This window comes from Triticum dicoccoides, chromosome 6B, assembly GCF_002162155.2.
Source record: "Triticum dicoccoides isolate Atlit2015 ecotype Zavitan chromosome 6B, WEW_v2.0, whole genome shotgun sequence".
Taxonomy (NCBI): Eukaryota; Viridiplantae; Streptophyta; class Magnoliopsida; order Poales; family Poaceae; genus Triticum; species Triticum dicoccoides.
The window spans coordinates 92,383,109-92,402,456 of record NC_041391.1 but is presented as its reverse complement, the minus strand read 5'-3'; the positions used below and the strand labels follow the sequence as shown (position 1 = coordinate 92,402,456).

Sequence of the window (19,348 nt, the reverse complement as noted above, 5' to 3'; positions counted from 1 at the left end):
ATTTGTATTTTCTTTTTAGGTTTTAGAGCTTGTGGTTATCTTCGTGACAAGCTCTAGTACATCAAAAACGGATTTCATATGCTTCTCCTATCGCGTTTTCGGTGTTGGAGGTTTTACCGGCCTTTTTCAAGGAATGGTTCTCACCATTTTTTCTTGGGCCTTCTCTAATTTCCTTCTTATTGTTAGTTCTATCAAGATTGTGTTAGCGCTTGTCGCTAGATTTCCAACAAACTTGGTTTCGTTGAATTCGGAGTCTGTTTGCAGAAGTTATGGCAGTTTTGGTGTTCTGAAAAGGCTATAGTGGTACTACCGCGGACAGGAGCGGATGGTAGTACCGCTCCGGACCAAAAACTCGTCACAAGTCCAGTGGTGATAGGCACGGATGTATTTTTTTAGTACCGCTCGCAAGCAGTAGTACCGCTACCCTTTGAGGTAGTACCGCTACCCCTTGCGGTAGTACCGTGAGGTCGAGCGGTAGTACCGCTCTGTGCGGGTTGTGAGCATAACGGTTGGATTTTTCCCCACCTATAAAACGTTGGTCTTCTTCCCCAATGAACCTTATCTCTTTAGTTCGTGTTCTTCCCCCGTTGTTGACCTTCTTCGAGCTTGCTAACTCTCAATCCCTCCAATGATTCTTGCTAGTTCTTGAGGGAAAAGAGAGAGGAGATCTAGATCCCCATTTCCACCAATCACTTTCTCCTCTAAGTGAGGGGAACCCCTTGGATCTAGATCTTGGAGTTCTTCGTGTTCTTCTTTCGTTATTCCTCTCATTTTCCTCCCTAGCATTAGTTGCTTTGGTGGGATTTGGGAGAGAAGGACTTGGGCACTCCGTGTGCTCTTGCCATTGCATTTGGTGCATCGGCTTGAGTTCTCCATGGTGATACGTGGAAGTGAAGTTTGAGAAGCTTATTACTCTTGGGTGTTTGGGCACCCTAGAGCTTGTTCCTCTTGGGTTCCTTGGCGCCCTAGATGGTTGGTGTTGTTCGGAGCTCAATCATTGTGGTGTAAAGCTCCGGGCAAACGTCGGGGCCTCCAATTAAGTTGTGGAGATCGCCCCGAGCAATTTGACGGGTACTGGTGACTGCCCCCAAGGGTTGTCATTTGTACGGGTTCGGTGACCGCCCCCAAGGGTTGCCATTTGTACGGGTTCGGTAACCGTCCTCAAGGGTCCCTTAGTGGAATCACGGCATCTTGCATTGTCCGAGGGTCTGAGGAGATTACGGTGGCCCTAGTGGCTTCTTGGGGAGCATTGTGCCTCCACCCCACTCCAAACGGAGATTAGCATCTGCAAGGGTGTGAACTTCGGGATACATCGTCGTCTCTGCGTGCCTCGGTTATCTCTTACCCGAGCCCTTTACTTATGCACTTTACTTTGTGATAGCCATATTGTTTCTTGTCATATATCTTGCTATCACTTAGTTGTTTATCTTGCTTAGCATAAGTTGTTGGTGCACATAGGTGAGCCTAGTTGTTGTAGGTTTTGTGCTTGAGAAATTAACCTCTAGGTTTATTCCGCGTTTGTTCAAGCCTAAACCGTAATTATTTTAAAGCGCATATCCCCCCCCCCCCTCTAGGCGACATCCACGATCTTTCACTAGGTCTGACTTGAGTTGGTTATACCTGGCAATGATGAACTTTTTTGTGTCTTTACCTTGTTGAAGGCATTGCTCGGATATGCCCAGACTGATTTTTCGGGGTTAAATCCTAGATTTTGGCATTGATGTTTTGATCCGGTGATGTCGGCGCATGAGCGTTGCTTCCTTCCTGAAGGCTTTACTCTTGAAAAATTCATCTTCTGTGTGTTGTCATGAGATGGTTGATGCGGATATGGTCATTGCTACAGTTTGCCGATCGCGGATCCGATCGCTTTGAAACTTTTTTCTTTTTTTCTCTCTCGCCTACACATAGCTTTGGTTTATATAACTTTGCTAGTTGTTGGTGTGCTTGTGTGTGTTGGTGTTAGCTATGTGCATCTTATATATGCAGAGGCCGGGTGTGTGCTTATTGTGTCTGTATCCTCTTGATCTATATTTTAAGCTAATAAAATTCACCCATTGTCGAAAAAGTTCGTTGTCCCTTTGGTTCCTGATACTTTGAGAATAACAAGATGCTTCTAGTAATAGGATTAGATTTCCAGACAATTTACAAATTATTTAAGATTTAGAGGAAGGCATATGTGAAATGTTTCGAGCAAGTAACAGGAAAAATAGAGTTGTTCATATAGTTGGCACATCTAAAGCTCAAATTTTGACAATGAAAATGAGCAGGATTTTCTGATGATGCGGATCAAGGTGAAGCTAATGATGATATTGATAGTGTTGTTAGGAGTATTGATGCTGGTTCAGGTAATAACAGGAAACAGAGACTTTAGTAAAGGAATATATGTGAATAAAAGTGGATGGAGAATTAGGGGTTGTTGGGATTTCGCCCAAGCTAGCTGGACCAACACAGGGTAAGCCAATTTTTTGGCGAGAGAAACTGACGCCTTCATTTTGTGAGCTCTTGGCTACCATCCAAACAGCCCCTTAATGGCACAAAATGGTGATTTCCTACTTGGTCACGGGCTTGAAATATACATCAAATTGATCTAAAGTTAGTATTTCAATAAAAGGTAGGATGCGTCAATTTGGACAAAGCAGAGTAAGGGGTCCTTTCTTGGCGAAGTCCCAATAATACGAGGCATTTATAATTTATCATAAATTTATATTGGTAATTTGATGCACACAACCATCAACAAAACCCTTTATCGTTAACAAATTCAACAACCGATCCGTTTCTCAAAATGGAGTGAAACCAAGTAAATGGGACAATACAGGATCAAAGATCGTTCGATCCTAGTTCGTGGTAAAACTAGACGCATTTTTGTGTGTGAGGAACATTTCTACACTCATTGAATTCGTGAACACCTCAGCACTAGCTGTTGGCACCATGGCATGCGATGAGTTTCTCTGCAATAATGGTACCCCTGGAAGATATATTAATTGGAATTGAACAGCAATATTCTTACACCGCCTCCCCACAATTATTTTCCGCAGTGCACTAATTTTGCATCCAAAAACATCTTTCGCAGTTTTAATAGGGGTAACCCTCGTAAGTTACTGGAATTACTACAGAGGAACTTTATTAGGCTGAAATAGAGCAGACTTATGCAGGAAGAGATGTAATCTTCAGGCATCTGCACCATCTGCTAGATGATCACAAGACAGTGCAATCCTCAGGCATCAACCTAGTCTATGGCTGTCTTAAGGGGTCGGCCACTGGCAAATCATGGATATCCTTGTTGACATGGAATTCAGTTAGTTTGAAGTATTCCTGAATTCAAACTGAGCATCTCGATTAGCTCTGTTTTCCAGTCGTAGCAGCCAGCGCTGAGTCTCCGCTATGTTGTAGTAGTCCTTGTTTACTTCAAATTCAATTTTGTTTACCACCTTTGCATTCAAAACAAAGAACCTGGCAAAGGATCTCTGTGTCAAATAGCCCAAGAATGACTTGAACACCACTTTTTTGAGATGCATCTCAAGGCATTCGACTGGATGTAGTGGGTCATATCGAGGCTCATTTTTCTCATCCATCTCATAGAATTCCTGAAACTGCGAAACAGGAAGACGGGGCATATGTTAGAGCTGTTGCTAACTTGACTGTAATATGTCAACCAAATCAGACATTTTTTTTATGCATACTACCAAAGCAGACATTTAAACCAAGCAAAGATGAATACTCACAATGACATTGAGCTCTTCCAAACAGGGGAAGCACGTGAGGATGTTAAGAACTGAATCCAATTTATCTCCAGAAGACCTGAGAGTCAAAACCTTCACAGTGCGCATCGAGTTTGTGGAGCCGGCTGGGCTTATTCCCTAAAGAAAACAAACAATGAACAAAATATTATCTGCATGTATGTAGGAATGCAGAATGCAAGATTCGAAGATGACGCTGCTGCTAGCTACCTGGAAGAGCAGGAGCTTGGAGACGACAACTAAGAAAGGGCCCAATATCTCCAAATTAGCTAGGCGCCCTAATTACCCTGATAGTCACACGATCATCTAGGTTACAGTCAGTTAATAGCAAGCTTAGAAGGCGAGGAGCGTCCTCGATGACCAGTTCCGCTTTTTCACTAGAGCTATGACCGAAGGTGATGCTCTTAATAGTCCGGGAGCTAACACGGAAGCAACCTCCAGCACGAACTTTGGCCATGTACAAGTTCTCCAAGGCATGGCAGCCGGAGAGCAGTCTGTGGAAGACGTCCTCGGAGACAGAAACGTTGGAAAGGGTGAGCTTGGTAAGGAGTGGGAAATTCATGGGCGGCACAATCTCATCAGGGAAATCACAATGCTCGATCTTGGCTACGAGGAGGGTGGCTGCAAAGCAGAGCACTACTGATGCCAGCAGCCGGGGTTCGGCGTAGCTGAGATCGAGCTCCTGGAGGTTGGCGAGAGCCGGGGAGCGAAGCCAACTCTGGGTATTGCGGTAGAGGTAGCCGGCGCCGCGGCAGTTGAAGTAAAACCGGCGGGCGGGGCCAGGGTGTTGGGAGATTATCTTGAAGATGGCGGCGGGTGAGACCGGGGAGGAGGTGGCGACGGGCACGCCGGGGGTTCGGGTGCGGACCTCGAAGTTGAGAGGCGCGGAGCGCCAGAGGTGGCGCCATCGGCGGGAGAGGACCGGCGTGCGGCCGCCGTCCACGGTGGGGAGGAGGGAGATGATGCTGCCGAGGATGGCGTCGGGGAGCGTGCTGATGAGATCGGGCAGTAGCAGAACGGGCATCTTCTTCGCAGTTTGCCATCAGAGACTGTTGGTATGCTTTCCCACCCCAGATCACGTTGCCAAAAAAACAGGAGAGAAAAAAAGCCAGCCCACTAACATGGCTAATACAGAATTCATGTGTGGATCTGCTGAAACACCACAACTAATAAATTTGACTCCAAACATAACATCAGCCATGCACATACAGAACTAAATGCAAACATTTTTTTTCTGTGTTTAATTTATCTGGTAAAAAAGAAGAAATACTTCAAACCTCTTTTAAGTTTGACCAAATTTACAGAGAAATGTATCAATATCCATAATATCAAACCGGTGTCATTGGATTCATCATGAAAAGGACTTTCATATTTTATTTATTTAGTATTTTGGATGCCGATATTTTTTGGCTCTAAACTTGTCTTCTTTGAAAACTAATCCACCTTATACTTTGAAACCGAGGGAGTATTTGGTTTGGTGAGTTGATGAGATGATGGAGTGGTGTTTTATTTTTATTTATATGCGGTTCTTTGCCTGGCCTTTCGCGGTGTGATTCTGGGTTAATTGCTAATCAGCGCAAACTTATTTGGAAAAAAATTCTATGTCGGTGGATGCATATACTATATTGGTACTATAGCATCACATGTTTGCGCTTCTTTTTTCTAGGTGGCGAGTGGGTGCATGGGATTGATATATATGTTCTTATAGACCGGTTTGAAGCCGATTGATTTGAAAAAAACAATCGTCGACCCGGTCAAAATGTGAACCTAATCCAAATTGAATACCATAATCAAATGAAAGATCTCCAAAATTCAAAATTGAATATCCCAATCAAATGGGAGATCTCTAAAACTAGGGAGCATGGTGAATTAAAAGAATAAAATGAGAGAACTCCTTAAGAAATTGTTGATCCGGTCAAACCGAGTGACCTAATTTCAAATTTGAGACCTCAATTGATTGTGAGGCCTTAAAAATTAAGGAGCGTAGTGTACTAATAGATATAGATATCTAAAGCTTTAAATTTTGTTAATCGAAATGACCATGATTTCTATACATATGATGAGTATTGCAAACCATGGAAAAAATCTCCACCGCGGGTCGCAGGTGTCTGGCATCACTCGGGACACCATCGTCACCGCCGGGAGCTCCCCTCCGCCACTGCCACGCTCGCACCGCCGCCGCCAAAGGGCCGGCCGGCAATGCCGTGCCCAGCCCGGGGATGGCAGAGACGGGGCGATTTCGTTCTTGCTCCGGGCCCTCCCCCGTCCCGTACCGGCCCCTTCCCTCCGCCACCGCCTCCTCACATCGCTAGAGGGTCGGCCCGTGTGGCCACGTCCTACCTGGGGATGGTTGTGGTGGGCGGACTGCCCCTCCTCCTCGTGCTGGAGGACACCCTCCCTCCCCTGTCACAAATCGGATCTCGCATGCTACGGCCACCCCCTCCCCCTGTCCAGCTGCTGCAGCACTTCCTGCCGATCCTACATGCGACGTGCCTGCGCCCGTGGTGATCATCCTCCAGTTCGCCCCTTGCCCCTTGTTGGTGCAATTCCTCTTATTGTTGTTGTCCGTTGGGGCAGGCGTAGCCTTTGGGGGTGGTCGGGGCTGGGTCCTGCTTAGGTGCAGGCCACCCTCCGTCCCCGATGGCACCTCCTCCGAGCTACGGTCACGTCTCTATGTTTGTGTGGTCACAGCGGTCCTCTGGCAGGTTGTTGAAGTTTCGCGGTGGTTCCTTGTCGACACTGCTTTGGTCCCGGCGTCCATGGACCTGCATTCTCTAGTCCTTGGTCTGCTGGCGTCCTCTACCCGTGTGCTTTCGGGCCCGACGCACCGACAGCTGCGACCCGACGCACCGACAGCTGCGACCCTTCCCGTATCTTCAGTTCGTAGGGGCTCTGGTGGCTCCGCCCCTTGCAGCACGGATTTGCATCCCCCTTCGGCCTCAAATTGCCGGCAGCGTCGACTATCATCCTTCCATCTACGTCGGCTCTCTACCCCACCGCCTCTCCGACCCCGTCCACCTACAGGCCATGTCGGTTCCAAAGCCTGCGTTTTTCATTGGCGACAGGTGCAGCCCCACCCCCTTCTAAGGTAGCGGTCGACAAGCTTGTTGTCTACGATGTCTTCAGACCTGATCTGTCGGCTTTGGGATTTCTCGAACGCAGGCTATGTAAAATCCATGCTCGGCTTGTCGATGCTGGCAGTGTCGAGTCTCACGGGTGTCGTTTTCCCTTCCTGAAGGTGCTGCCATGGCCCTTGTTTGTGCCCCTCTTCGAGCATCAGGGTAAACCTTAGGTTTGCTTCTTCCGGATATGATGGCGGCGGCGTCACGACGTTATTTCCCTTCTTGAAGGCACTATCTTACTCGCTCGTGGTGTCCCCAATGTTTGGTTTCGAGATGTTCCACGTCCTGCTGGTTCGGCCTGCTCCTCAAGTCGTAGGTTTGGTGGGTTTAGTTGTGTCTTTTACCCTATTCGGGCTGAGCACTCCGTCTCTCTCTTCTCTGGGTACCATGCTCATGCCTCCTTGCGTTCAAGTCATGTGGTGTACCCTTGATTGTACTCATTCTCCTTTCTTCTATCAATGAAAAGATAGCAACCTTTGCGTATACGCGAAAAAAGTATTTATGGTTTAGGTAGTATTATTCATAGAAAAACACTGGGTCGAGATTTTTTTTTAAAGTATGACCTTTTTTTAAATGAAATATCGATGTTAAATCTATGTTTGAAAAAAATTTAAATTTATCACCCCGGTCGTTTCTGTCACAAACAAAGAGCCACTCTAGGTTCCCATCGCGGATGAAGAGCGCAAATTCGCAGGGGCACACTAGTGCGGAGGCACGCACCTTCAAAGTCCTGCCATCCACTCGTTTTGCCTCACGGTCCACACAGTAGTTCAATCCCGCATAAGGCCACAATAAGTTTTAAGTCTCAACGTTGAAACTTACAGGTTTTTCATTTAAAACTGCCAAGTTTCAAGCAGTTTCAGAGATATACTTTTAAGTAATTTTTTCAGTCGGTCGTAGATCCAAAATAATTAACTTTTATTGGTCGCTTGTACTAAGTTTCAACACTGGAACTTAACATATTTTTTGAAGTCGTCAAAATATATGTTGGTCATGAAAAACTCAAATATAAAAAGAGAACTTAATTTGAAATTTCGTTAACACTAAAAATCGGAAGCCAAAATAAAAAACCGACACCAGGGACATGGATGCCCCCGCACTTGGGTGCCCCAAATCCTCTCCGGGAGGAAGAGTGGTATTCTTTACTCACCCGAACGAAACTCACGTGTTGTACAATGCATTAAACATGCAATGTAGCAGGTGATCATCGCTGCTGTGCCATAGCTTCCCTGGCCGAACCCTTCTATCACCAGGACCGCATGGACGAGAAGAAAACATTCAGAGGATCAAGAGTTCGAACAGTCATTGTGGTGGACGAATTTTGCCGTTCAATTTACACCGACATTGTGATCCAGTAGCTGCTGGGGGAATTGAGGACGGTTGGGAAACTGTCACACCTGCACCTACAAGTGCCACGGTGGACCTGAGCAGCCAATAGGAAGGAGAGGGACAAGTTATCGATGGCCAGATCAGCGGTGGGACCCAGCTGAGAGTAGCTACTTAACCAAGCCCCTGCGTGGGCGCGTGAGGCAAGCGTGTATGATGTGATCACTCTCTCACCTCTCTGTAATCTGAACCTTTCCTCTCATTCCAGCAAAACTACTTTCCCTTCTCTGAATCTCATCCCCCTTCCCCCTTCGTGTGATCCGTTCCTCGTTGGATCGTCACAACTGGTAATCAGAGCCACCTACGATTCCGGCCTGAATTTTCTTTCCACCCACACCGCTGCGAGATCGATCTGTAACATCCACTGCTCTAGGTGTCGAATTGCTCCGGCAGATCGACACAAAATCCCAAGCAGGGTTAGATCGGCCGAGCAGGCACGGCGCCTTCTTCCAAACCCTCAGCGCAAACCAAGCATATCCTTCTCGCCATGGCAGAATCGTCGGAAGAAATCAAGTCCATGCTCTCGTCCCTGCTTACCCGCTTCGACGAGAGCAAAATCGCCGGCGACAAGCAAACGGAGGCGCAGCTCGCCTTCAACAAACAGGTCACTGTCGATCTCGCGCACCTGCGTCGCCAGGTGGATCTGACGCAGGCCGACGTCGACGAGGTGCGTCAACAGCGCGACACCGCACCACCACCACCCGCGACCTCGCCGCGCGGCCGACCACCAAGTACACCCCGGGGCGGCCCACTCACCGGCTCCTCTGCGGCACCGGCGGATCCACACGCGCCACAACCTCGCCTCGTCAACAACGGTCCTCTGCTTCAACTCTGACACGACGGGGGGCGCGCGGACGGCCCACACCACGGGGACTTCGCTCCGAACCACCACGACACGGAGATGCCACGGCAAGAGGAGTATTTCACCAAGCCTCCCAAGCATGATTTCCCAAGGTTCGACGGCTCCGCGCCGTACCTATGGATCGATCGTTGCGTTGCCTACTTCGAGCTGTACCGCGTTCCGCCACACAATTGGGTGACCACGGCGACGTTGTACATCGAAGGACAGGCAGCCCACTGGCTTCAGGCATACCGTCAGGCTCACCGTGCACTGGGCTGGGACGCCTTCTGCGCAGCGATCCGAGAAGAATTCGGGGCGGATGAGTTCGAGCTGGAGATGAATCAGCTTCTACATCTGCGGCAAACCGGCTCGGTGGCAGAGTATCGAGCGGCCTTTGAAGCTCACATGTACCATCTTCTCGCCCTCGACGCCTCGCTGAGCCCGCGCTTCTTCATCACCCAGTTCCTCCTCGGATTACGGGACGATCTCCGCGCTGCGGTACGCCTTCAGGCTCCGACCAGCATCACGCGCGCCTCGGTGTTGGCCCGCATTCAGGAGGAAGAAAATGACGTGCGCCGCCCGCGTCCTAGACTGATTCCAGCCGGACGGCCACCGCCTCTGCCCGCCGCGATTCCCCCGCGGCCACCAGCAGCGGCAGCAGTGGCCCGGCCGGCCAACGACAAGTTCGCTCGCGAGTGCCAACTCCGCGACTTCCGTCGTGCCAATGGGCTCTGTTTCAAGTGTGGCGACAGATACTCCCGCGAGCACCGTTGCAAGCAACAGACGCAGTTGCTCACCATCCAAGTGGGTGACTACGGCGAGGTGCTCACTGACGATGTCGTGCACGCACTCAACCTTTTGGACGCGCCCGAGCCAGAGCAACCTGCGCCAGAGTGTTGCCTCATCTCCACCCATGCGGTCTCTGGTGGGGACTCTCCACGCACTATCCGCCTGCGAGCTATGGTGGGAAATCAGGTGATGTTGCTGCTCGTGGAGTCGGGCAGCACACACAGCTTCATCTCCCAGGTGTTCGTGGAACGGATCAAGGCCACTAGCACGCCTCTGCCACCCGTGGAAGTGCGCGTCGCCAATGGGGAGCGCCTGGTTTGCGACAGCATGATTTCGGCCGTTCAGTGGTGGTGCCAAGGACACACATTCAGTACGGACATGCGTCAGCTTGCGCTTGGGGCATACGATGGCGTACTAGGCATGGACTGGCTTGAACAAAACAGCCCCATGAACTGTCACTGGCTGGACAAGACCATTTCCTTCGCGCACCAGGGCGAGACTGTGACACTGCAAGGTGTTCGTCCCAAGGGCACAACTACCAACATCGACTACATCGAGCCAGATCAGTTCGCCAAGTGGCACGCCGGAAACGATATCTAGTACATGGCCGTAGTGGACTGGCGCGCGCCGAGCACGGACAAGGACAAGCCCCCGCCCCCAGCAGTGCAAGCGGTCCTCGACGACTTTGCCGATGTGTTTGGCAACCCCAAGAAGCTGCCACCACACCGGCAGTACGATCATGCAGCCACCCTGGTGGACGGCGCACCACCAGCGAACGGTCGGCCATACCGGTACTCGCCGCTGCAAAAGGATGAGATCGAACGCCAAGTCGAAGAAATGCTGCAATCTAGCGTCATCACCCATAGTGTGAGCCCCTTCGCAGCACCAGTCCTCCTCGTCAAGAAGAAGGACGGGACCTGGCGTTTCTGCATCGATTACAGGCGGCTCAATGACATCACCATCAAGAATCGGTTTCCCTTACCGATCGTCAACGAACTGCTTGATGAACTGGCCGGCGCGGCTTACTTCTCCAAACTCGACCTCCGCGCCGGCTATCACCAAATCCGTATGAGAGAAGAAGACGAGCACAAGACCGCGTTTAAAACGCACCACGGCCATTTTTAGTTTCGAGTGATGCCGTTTGGCCTAACGAATGCACCAGCAACATTCCAGTGTCTGATGAACGCGATCTTCGGCAAGCACGCGCGCAAGTTCGTCATCATCTTCCTCGATGACATCTTGGTGTTAAGCGGCACCTTGGAAGAGCACGTGGAGCACCTGCGGCAAGTATTCGAGCTTCTTCGTCAGAATGAGTTGTTCTTCAAGGCCTCCAAGTGTTCGTTTGCGCAGGACAGCATCGAATACTTGGGACACATCATCTCCAAGGAGGGGGTGGCCACGGACGCCGACAAGACGCAGACGATGCTGCAGTGGCCCGTGCCCACGACGGCCACTGAGCTCCGCGGGTTCCTCGGCCTAACGGGCTACTACAGAAAGTTCGTAGCGCGCTATGGCATTATCGCCAAGCCGCTCACCAACTTACTGACGAAGAAGGGCTTCACGTGGTCTGAACAGGCGCAGACTGCGTTCAACCTGCTCAAGCGTGCCATGGCAAGCACACCGGTTCTCGCTCTGCCTGACTTTGACAAGCCGTTCGTCGTCGAGACAGACGCCTGTGACACTGGCATCGGTGCGGTGCTCGTCCAGGAGGGCCATCCCGTGGCATATTTCAGCAAGGCTCTGGGTGTCCGGAATCAGAAACTGTCTGCATACGAGAAAGAATTTCTGGCAGTGATGATGGCAGTGGAGAAGTGGCGTGCCTATCTTCAGCGCGGGCCGTTCACCATCCTTACAGATCACAAAAGTCTGTCTAATTTGGGGGATCAGCAACTGGAGACGGATCTGCAACGCAAGGCGATGTCCAAACTGGTAGGGTTGCAGTTCACATTTCAGTACCGAAGAGGAGCAGAAAACGGAGCAGCTGACGCTCTGTCGCGGGTGGGCGCTGCACTAAGCGTGGCCGCGCTCTCCCTCTACCAGCCAGCTTGGGTGCATGAGGTAGCCAATTCATACGCGACGGATGCCACAGCGCAAGAGATGCTCTCCCGCCTCGCCATTCACAGTCCAGACGAGGAGGGGTTCGAGCTGCACAAAGGATTGATTCGCCGCGGCGACCGGCTCTGGATCGGCAGCAACACGGCGCTCCGCACCAAGCTCATCAGCGCGTTTCATGACAGCGCAGTGGGGGGACACTCCGGCATCACCGCCACGCACCAGCGTGTCAAGAAGCTCTTCCTCTGGCCCGGATAGAAGCGTGATGTCGACGACTTCGTCAGGCAATACCTGGTGTGCCAGCAGGCTAAGCACGAGCACTGACGGCCGCCTGGATAGTTGGCTCCACTGCCTGTTCCCACGGCACCCTGGCAGGAGCTCACGATGGACTTTGTCGAAGGGCTGCCTACCTCGGAAGGATACGACTCCATCATGGTGGTCGTCGATCGCCTTACCAAATTTGCTCACTTCATTCCCCTTCGTCACCCATTCAACGCAACCAAGGTGGCGCGAGCGTTCTGGGACAATGTCGTCAAGCTCCATGGCGTGCCAAATTCGATCGTCTCCGACCGCGATCGCGTCTTCACCAGCGCGCTCTGGCGCGAGCTGTTCGCGGCCGCGGGCACCAAGCTGCTCTACTCTACGGCTTACCACCCGCAGACAGATGGCCAGAGCGAGCGGGTCAACCAATGCATGGAGATGTACCTGCGCTGTGCGATCCACGATGACCCCCGTCGCTGGCGCCGGTGGCTTCCGGCCGCTGAATTTTGGTACAATTCTTCCTTTCACGCCTCCCTTAACTGCACCCCGTTCAAAGCTCTGTATGGTACCGAGCCCAATTTGGGGGCCACGGCGCTCTGGGACGACAAGCCGGCGCCGGTCCTCGACAACGAGCAGTGGGACTGGGGCGCGCACACCGCTCGCCTCCGTCAACAACTGCTGCGAGCTCAACACCGCTTCAAGAAGAAGGCGGACCGCCATCGCACGGAACGAAGCTTCCAGGTGGGCGAGGACGTGCTGCTCAAGCTACAGCCGTACGTGCAGTCCTCCGTCGTCAATCGACCCTGCGCCAAGCTGGCCTACAAGTTCTTCGGGCCATTCAAGGTGGAGGCCAAGATCGGGACACTCGCCTACAAATTGATTTTGCCACCGGACAGTCGCATCCACAACGTCTTCCATGTCTCCCAACTGAAGCCATACACGCCCAACTATACACCGGTCTTCGCCGAGCTGCCCAAGCCGCCGGACCTGTCCATGGTGGAGACGGCGCCCGTGGAGATCATCGACAGACGCATGGTGAAGCGCGGCGACGCTGCCTTGGTGCAAATTCAAGTGCACTGGAACTCCGCTTCACCCGTGGCAGTGACATGGGAAGATTTCGAGACGCTCAAGCTTCGTTTTCCGGCCGCTGCAATCTGGCGAGAGACGGCCGGAGCGCCAGGTGACGCTCCTTCTGATGGAGGGGGAAATGTCACACCTGCACCTACAAGTGCCACGGTGGACCTGAGCAGCCAATAGGAAGGAGAGGGACAAGTCATCGATGGCCAGATCAGCGGTGGGACCCAGCCGAGAGTAGCTACTTAACCAAGCCCCTGCGTGGGCGCGTGAGGCATGCGTGTATGATGTGATCACTCTGTCATCTCTCTGTAGTCTGAACCTTTCCTCTCATCCCAGCAAAACTACTTTCCCTTCTCTGAATCTCATCCCCCATCCCCCTTCGTGCGATCCGTTCCTCGTTGGATCGTCACAGAAACAGAGAAGCAGGTGAGTTCAGAACGTTTCCTTTTCTTCAGAGAAAACGAATCTAGTACAGGGTTCAGGCTCAAATAGCCAACAAACTCCACGGGCAAGTGCGCCACATGCTCGAGACAGCCAACTAGACTTAGCCTGCCACGACACACACGGGTAGGTGTGACCGTGGCGTCAGAACCTTGCTGTCCCCCAAAATATTTCCCCGTGCTACTAATTTACCAGAGCCCACAACAAGTCACAAGGTTTCTTGCAAATTATTTTATGTCCGTGGGAAAGATATATGCTAAAATGTCGTCAATTCCATCGAAACCGCTGATAGTACGTTCAAGATCTCAAGCCTCTCTTATGTACAACAGTGCATAGGGTACCCAATACACAGTGACAAAGATCCAGCAACAATCTGGTTTTCGCAAGCAAAAAAGATGTTCAGAATGAATAATTATCTAGTACTGTATTAATGTTGATAACAGGTTAAGAAGCAGTATAGTACTACATCAGAGTCCCAGGCAAAGCCAACTCTCCTGTCAGGCCTTTAGCCCCAATTCAATGCTGTTAGGCAAATTACTTGCAAATCTTACAAGGATGCGACCAATTTCATTTCAGTAAACTCAACCTGAATAACGGATCAACCAGTAGGCAACCGAAGCATCTTGATCATTAGCAAAATTTCTATCTGATAGAACACCTTGAAAACTACAGAAGCATCTCCTTCCTAGCTAGAAAATCATAGAGGTCTAGGCCAGAGGTGACCTTTCCTAAGCATCAAACATCTCAGTGCTTCTGCAGGCAACTGAAAAGACAATTGAGTATCAACACAAGCATGTGTTTCTAGCCCAGCATAGGCAGAACAAAGCCATGATTGCACAGGATAAGACCGGGGGAGTTTTTGGCAGATGGGCTTACCACTTACCAGCTGCCTCCAGATACAACTTACAGCGTTATTTTTTCGCATCCCTCCCCATTTGATTTTTCCTCAGTGTTAACAGGCGCGACTTCATACGGTACTTTTGCAAATGATATAGAGCAAACATATGCAAATGACAATCTTCAGGCATCAACACCATCTACAAAATGAGCACAAGACAGTGTAATCTTCAGGCATCAACCCTGTCTATGGCTGTCTGAAGGGGTCGGACACTGACAAATCATGGATATGCTCGTCACCAAGGTACTTATTACGAACATGTGTACTCCTGAATTCAAATTGAGCATCTCGAGAAGCTCTGTTTTTCACATGTAGCAGCCCGTGCTGAAAAGCCACTGATTCACTGCTGTAGTCACCATGTACTTCAAATACAATTTTGTTTAGCACTTCCGCATTCAAAACAATGAATCTGGCAAAGTCAACCTGTTTCCCATTGCCCGAATATAACTTAAACACCACATTTTTGAGATGGGTCTGTAGGCATTCAATTGGATGCTGTGGGTCATACTGAGGCTCATCTTTCGCACCCATCTCATAGCGTTTATGAAACTGCGAAATGGAAAGAAGAGGGATGTGTTGGAGCTCTTGCTAACTACTCCCTCCGTTCCTAAATATAAGTCTTTCTAGAGATTCCAATACAAACTACATACGGATGTATATAGACATACTTTAGAGTGTAGATTCACTCATTTTGCTTCGTATGTAGTCTCTTCTTGAAATCTCTAAAAAGACTTATATTTAGGAACGGAGGAAGTAGACTATATAAGATATCAACCATACTATCAGACATTTAAAGCAAGCAAAGATGAGTACTCACAGTGACATAGAGCTTTTCCAAACAGGGGAACCACCTGAGGATGTTAAGAACTGCGTGCAATTTATTTTCAGAAGATTTGAGAGCCAAAACTTTCACAGTGTGCATCGAGTTTGCTGAGCTGACTGGGCTTTTTCTCTGAAGACAAGAAACAATGAACATAACAAATAATTATCTCATTATCTGCATGTCCAAATGCAAGATTCGAGGATGATGCTGCAGCTACCTGGAAGAGTAGGAGCTTGGAGACGAAGGCTGCAAAAGGGCCCATTATCTCCAGCTTAGGCGCCCAAATTACCCTGATAGTCACACAATCATCTAGATAACAATAGGGTAATAGTAACCTCACAAGGCGAGGAGCATCCTCTATGACCAGCTCTGTTTCCTCACTGTGGTTATCACGGAAGCCAATGCTCTTAAGAGTTGGCGAGCTAACACGGAGGCAACCGGCAGCACGAACTTGGGACATACATAAGCTCTCCAAGGCATGGCAACTAGAGAGCAGTGTGTGGAAGCCGTCCGCTGAGATGGAAACGTACACTAGGGTGAGCTGCTTGAGGAGGGGAAAGCTTGGAACAATCTCGCCTGGGAGATCACAGTGGCTGATCTTGGCAACGAGGAGGGTGGACGCCGAGCGGAGCGCCGACGGCAGCAGCGGGAGGTTGCCGTAGCTGGCATCAAGCTCCTGGAGGTTGGCGAGGGCCCGGGAGAGGAACCAGCTTTCCGCCTGGGCGTAGACCTCGTCGTCCCGGAGGCAGTGGAAGTAGAACCGGCGGGCGGGGCCGTGGTGCCGGGAGATTATGTCAGAGACGGCGGAGGGGGAGACGGAGTGGGTGGGGATGGGGTCGTCTGGAAGCCGGGTGAGGACCTCGAGGTTGAGGGGCGCGGAGCGCCACAGGTGGCGCCACCGGCGGGAGAGAGCCTGCGTGCGGCCGCCGTCCTTGGTGGGGAGGAGGGAGATGATGGTGCAGAGGACTACGTCGGGGAGCCTGCTGATGAAATCGTCCGCGGTCTCGCCGGAGTCGCTGATCCGCGCTCGCTGCGCCGCGATTCCACCGGGCTCTCTCTTGCCGGGCGCGGCCCGCGGGACCTCCTCCTTCTCCATGTCCGGCGACTGGCGAGACGGTTTGGCCGCAAGATTCGCCCGCCGCTCCTCGCCACCGGTGGCCACTCCCTGCCTCGCTCGCTCGACGCGGCTGGGGTTGGAGCGGGGTGGTCGGAACCGGGATGGAGGGCTCGTTTTGGCCGCCGCCGCCCGCCTCGACGGAGAGGCTCAGGGTTTGGGCATTTGGGAAAGGGGGCGCAGTTTTTTTTTCCTTGAGTTAATTACACAAAACCACGACTTCAGGGTAACTTATAACACTTTACCACAACTTTTGAGATTTTTAACAAAAAAAACCACAACTTCAGCTCATCTTATAACACTTTACCATAACTTTTGAGTTTTTTTAACACAAAATCATAACTTTTGAACTAATTCTCAACATTGTGCTCAATTCTATCAGTCAACTTATTTTAATAGAAAATTTGATTGATTGGGTCCACATCTTACGACCTAAGCAGGAAAAAGGTGGCATGTGCGCATCTCCTATGTGGCCTACCATTTCCTCCTCTTGTCATCCCGTACCGGCGCTATGAACTCCACGGACGCATTGAGTAGGGAGCTGGGTGTTGTTAGGGTGGTCAAAATTCTGCCACGGGACGATCATTCCAAGCGTCCTCGATGGTGAGGTTCCTAGCGTCGCAAACCCGCGCCCGCATGTCACCGTCGTTGGCTATGGAGTTACAAATGATCTCAACGCCGTAATCAATGAGGACGAGCACGTTGCAGTGGTTGTGAAGCACGAGGTGGCAACCCTGATTGTGCACAATGTGGCGACACAGATGTGCTGGCAGCGCCCGTCCGGACTATGGCATGGTTGGTCGGACCGTGTGAACTAGACAGTGGGGAGGTCGAGCGCGTCTCTATGACCGTGGAGCACAAGGCAGGAGCCTTGTCTATGCACAACACGGTATAATGCATGTGCTAGTTGCGGTTGTCCAAACGACAACATGGTTGGGCGGAGTGCGCCAGACAAAGAAGGTGAAGACAGTAGATTTTTTTTCTTTTCCGGGATAGATGGCGTAGAAGATGCAGATGAACGCGTCCTCGAGGAGACGGCGATGTTGTATGCACACTGCTATGTTACACATATTCTGTCGGCGCCACGTAGGAGGGATCTTGTCGCCTAGAGCCTGACATGTGGGCCCAATCATTCAGATTGGCTGTTAAAAGAAGTTGACCGATAGATTTGGGCTCAATGTTGAGAATTAGTCCAGCAGTTGTGGTTTTGTGTTAAAAAACTCAAAAGTTGTGATAAAGTGTTATAAGTTGTCGCGAAGTTGTGATTTTGTGTTAAAAAACTCAAATATTATGGCAAAGTGTTATAAGTTATCTTGGAGTTGTGGTTTTGTGTAATTAACTCTTTTTTCTTTTACATGAAAAAAGAGGCCGCAGTTGGTAGGGAGTCGATAGAAAAAGACCACCTGTGAGGTGGAGAGCACCGTTTCTTTCAGGCATTTTAAGAAGCTGATTAACAGCGAACCAACCTGTGGTTGGATGGTTAGAGGGACTATGGTATCTCCAACCCACTAGGGTTTAAATCCTGGTGCTCGCATTTATTTTTGGATTTATTTCAGGATTTCCGGCGATGCGCATTCAGTGGGAGGAAACGTTCTCGTCAACGACGAGGTGCCTATGGTGACTTCATAAATTTCAAGATGATATGTCGGCTCAGTCTTTTGGAGGTGCTCATAAGGGTAGGGTGTGCGTGTGTGCGTTCATAGGGGTGAGTGTATGCGTGTGTATATGAGGGTTTGTGTCTGTACTGATGTTCAAAAAAAAGTTGATTAACATATTTTGCTTACTAATTTAAGAAAAAACACAGTAAACGATTTTCTTCGGTTGCCCGGCCAGAGCCTCCACCGGTTGCGAGCTGCCCATTGAATCGGGCCGGATCGTATGTCTCGCAAATGCCATCGTGCACCACGCCCTCTGAATTATCTCTTTGCACGCGGGCTTGTTCTGCACCACATATTCCATTCTCCTTTCTCCTCTTGCAGTGTCGCGCTGCTCGCTCCAATCGATGAAGCATGGTCGACCTCCCCCGTCTCTGAAGCCCATTGCCTTGGGCATGGCCGGAGTTGTGATCGGTGTCGGCTGAAGTTGCGAACAACGAGCCTCGAACAGGTGCTTGAGACGTCACTAGGAACCAGATGCCGGTGCTGGAGACGACACCACTGAACTTTGTGACCGAGGGCAACGCTTTGCTAGAACCAACCGCCAGTGCCAGCAGTGCTAGAACCGGCCATCGACAGAGCTGCGACCGTCCACCAGCAATGCTGGAACCGGTCATCGGCAAAGCTGAAACCGACGTAAGGTGGTGCGAAGAGCAGTGACTGGGAAAGTGCAACTATGCACAGTTATTTAGAAGAGGATGTTGTGACCATCGCACCAAGATGCTACAAGCACTAGCATGCCAAGCTCGAGCCGACCACACGGAGAGTTGCAATGGCGAAACATCAGACTAAGGATGCTGGAAACGGTCACCAAGGGAGTTGTAACTATCGGTGCCAATGCTACAACTAGCTGTAGCATGAGCATGGGATGCCACGAGCTGTGCCGGGCCATACGGGGACCAACAACGCACGACATGCTACAATCAACGAGGTGATGTGTTGCGACTGGCACCAGAGCGTGCTACAGTCATCCCATGGCAGAGCTGCAACCGACAGCTATGCTTGATGGTGTTGCATGGCGACGAGCGACAAGCCTAGAAGGTGTTTCATGAGTAGTGGTGGGGGCAGCCTTGCTATAATGTTGGTGTGTTTGCAGGTGAGATGGTTACTCGACAACGTCGAGTGCGCGTTTGCGCGCGAGGGGGGAAGTGG

The 19,348-nt window shown here is 50.7% G+C and overlaps 1 protein-coding gene and 1 pseudogene across 1 annotated transcript; both read right to left on the bottom strand.

Moving 5' to 3' along the window:
• Nucleotides 1–3,296: 3,296 nt before the first annotated feature.
• Nucleotides 3,297–4,761, bottom strand: LOC119320829 (annotated as a pseudogene).
• Nucleotides 4,762–14,111: 9,350 nt separating this feature from the next.
• On the bottom strand, nt 14,112–16,693 carry LOC119324438 (F-box/FBD/LRR-repeat protein At5g56420-like). The gene is made up of 3 exons (XM_037598232.1): nt 15,645–16,693; nt 15,422–15,556; nt 14,112–15,153 (listed from the first exon to the last, which is right to left on the bottom strand). Exons 1-3 carry the CDS (start codon nt 16,521–16,523, stop codon nt 14,791–14,793), a joined length of 1,377 nt encoding a protein of 458 aa, XP_037454129.1. The 5' UTR covers nt 16,524–16,693; the 3' UTR covers nt 14,112–14,790.
• Between the last annotated feature and the right edge of the window lie 2,655 nt (nt 16,694–19,348).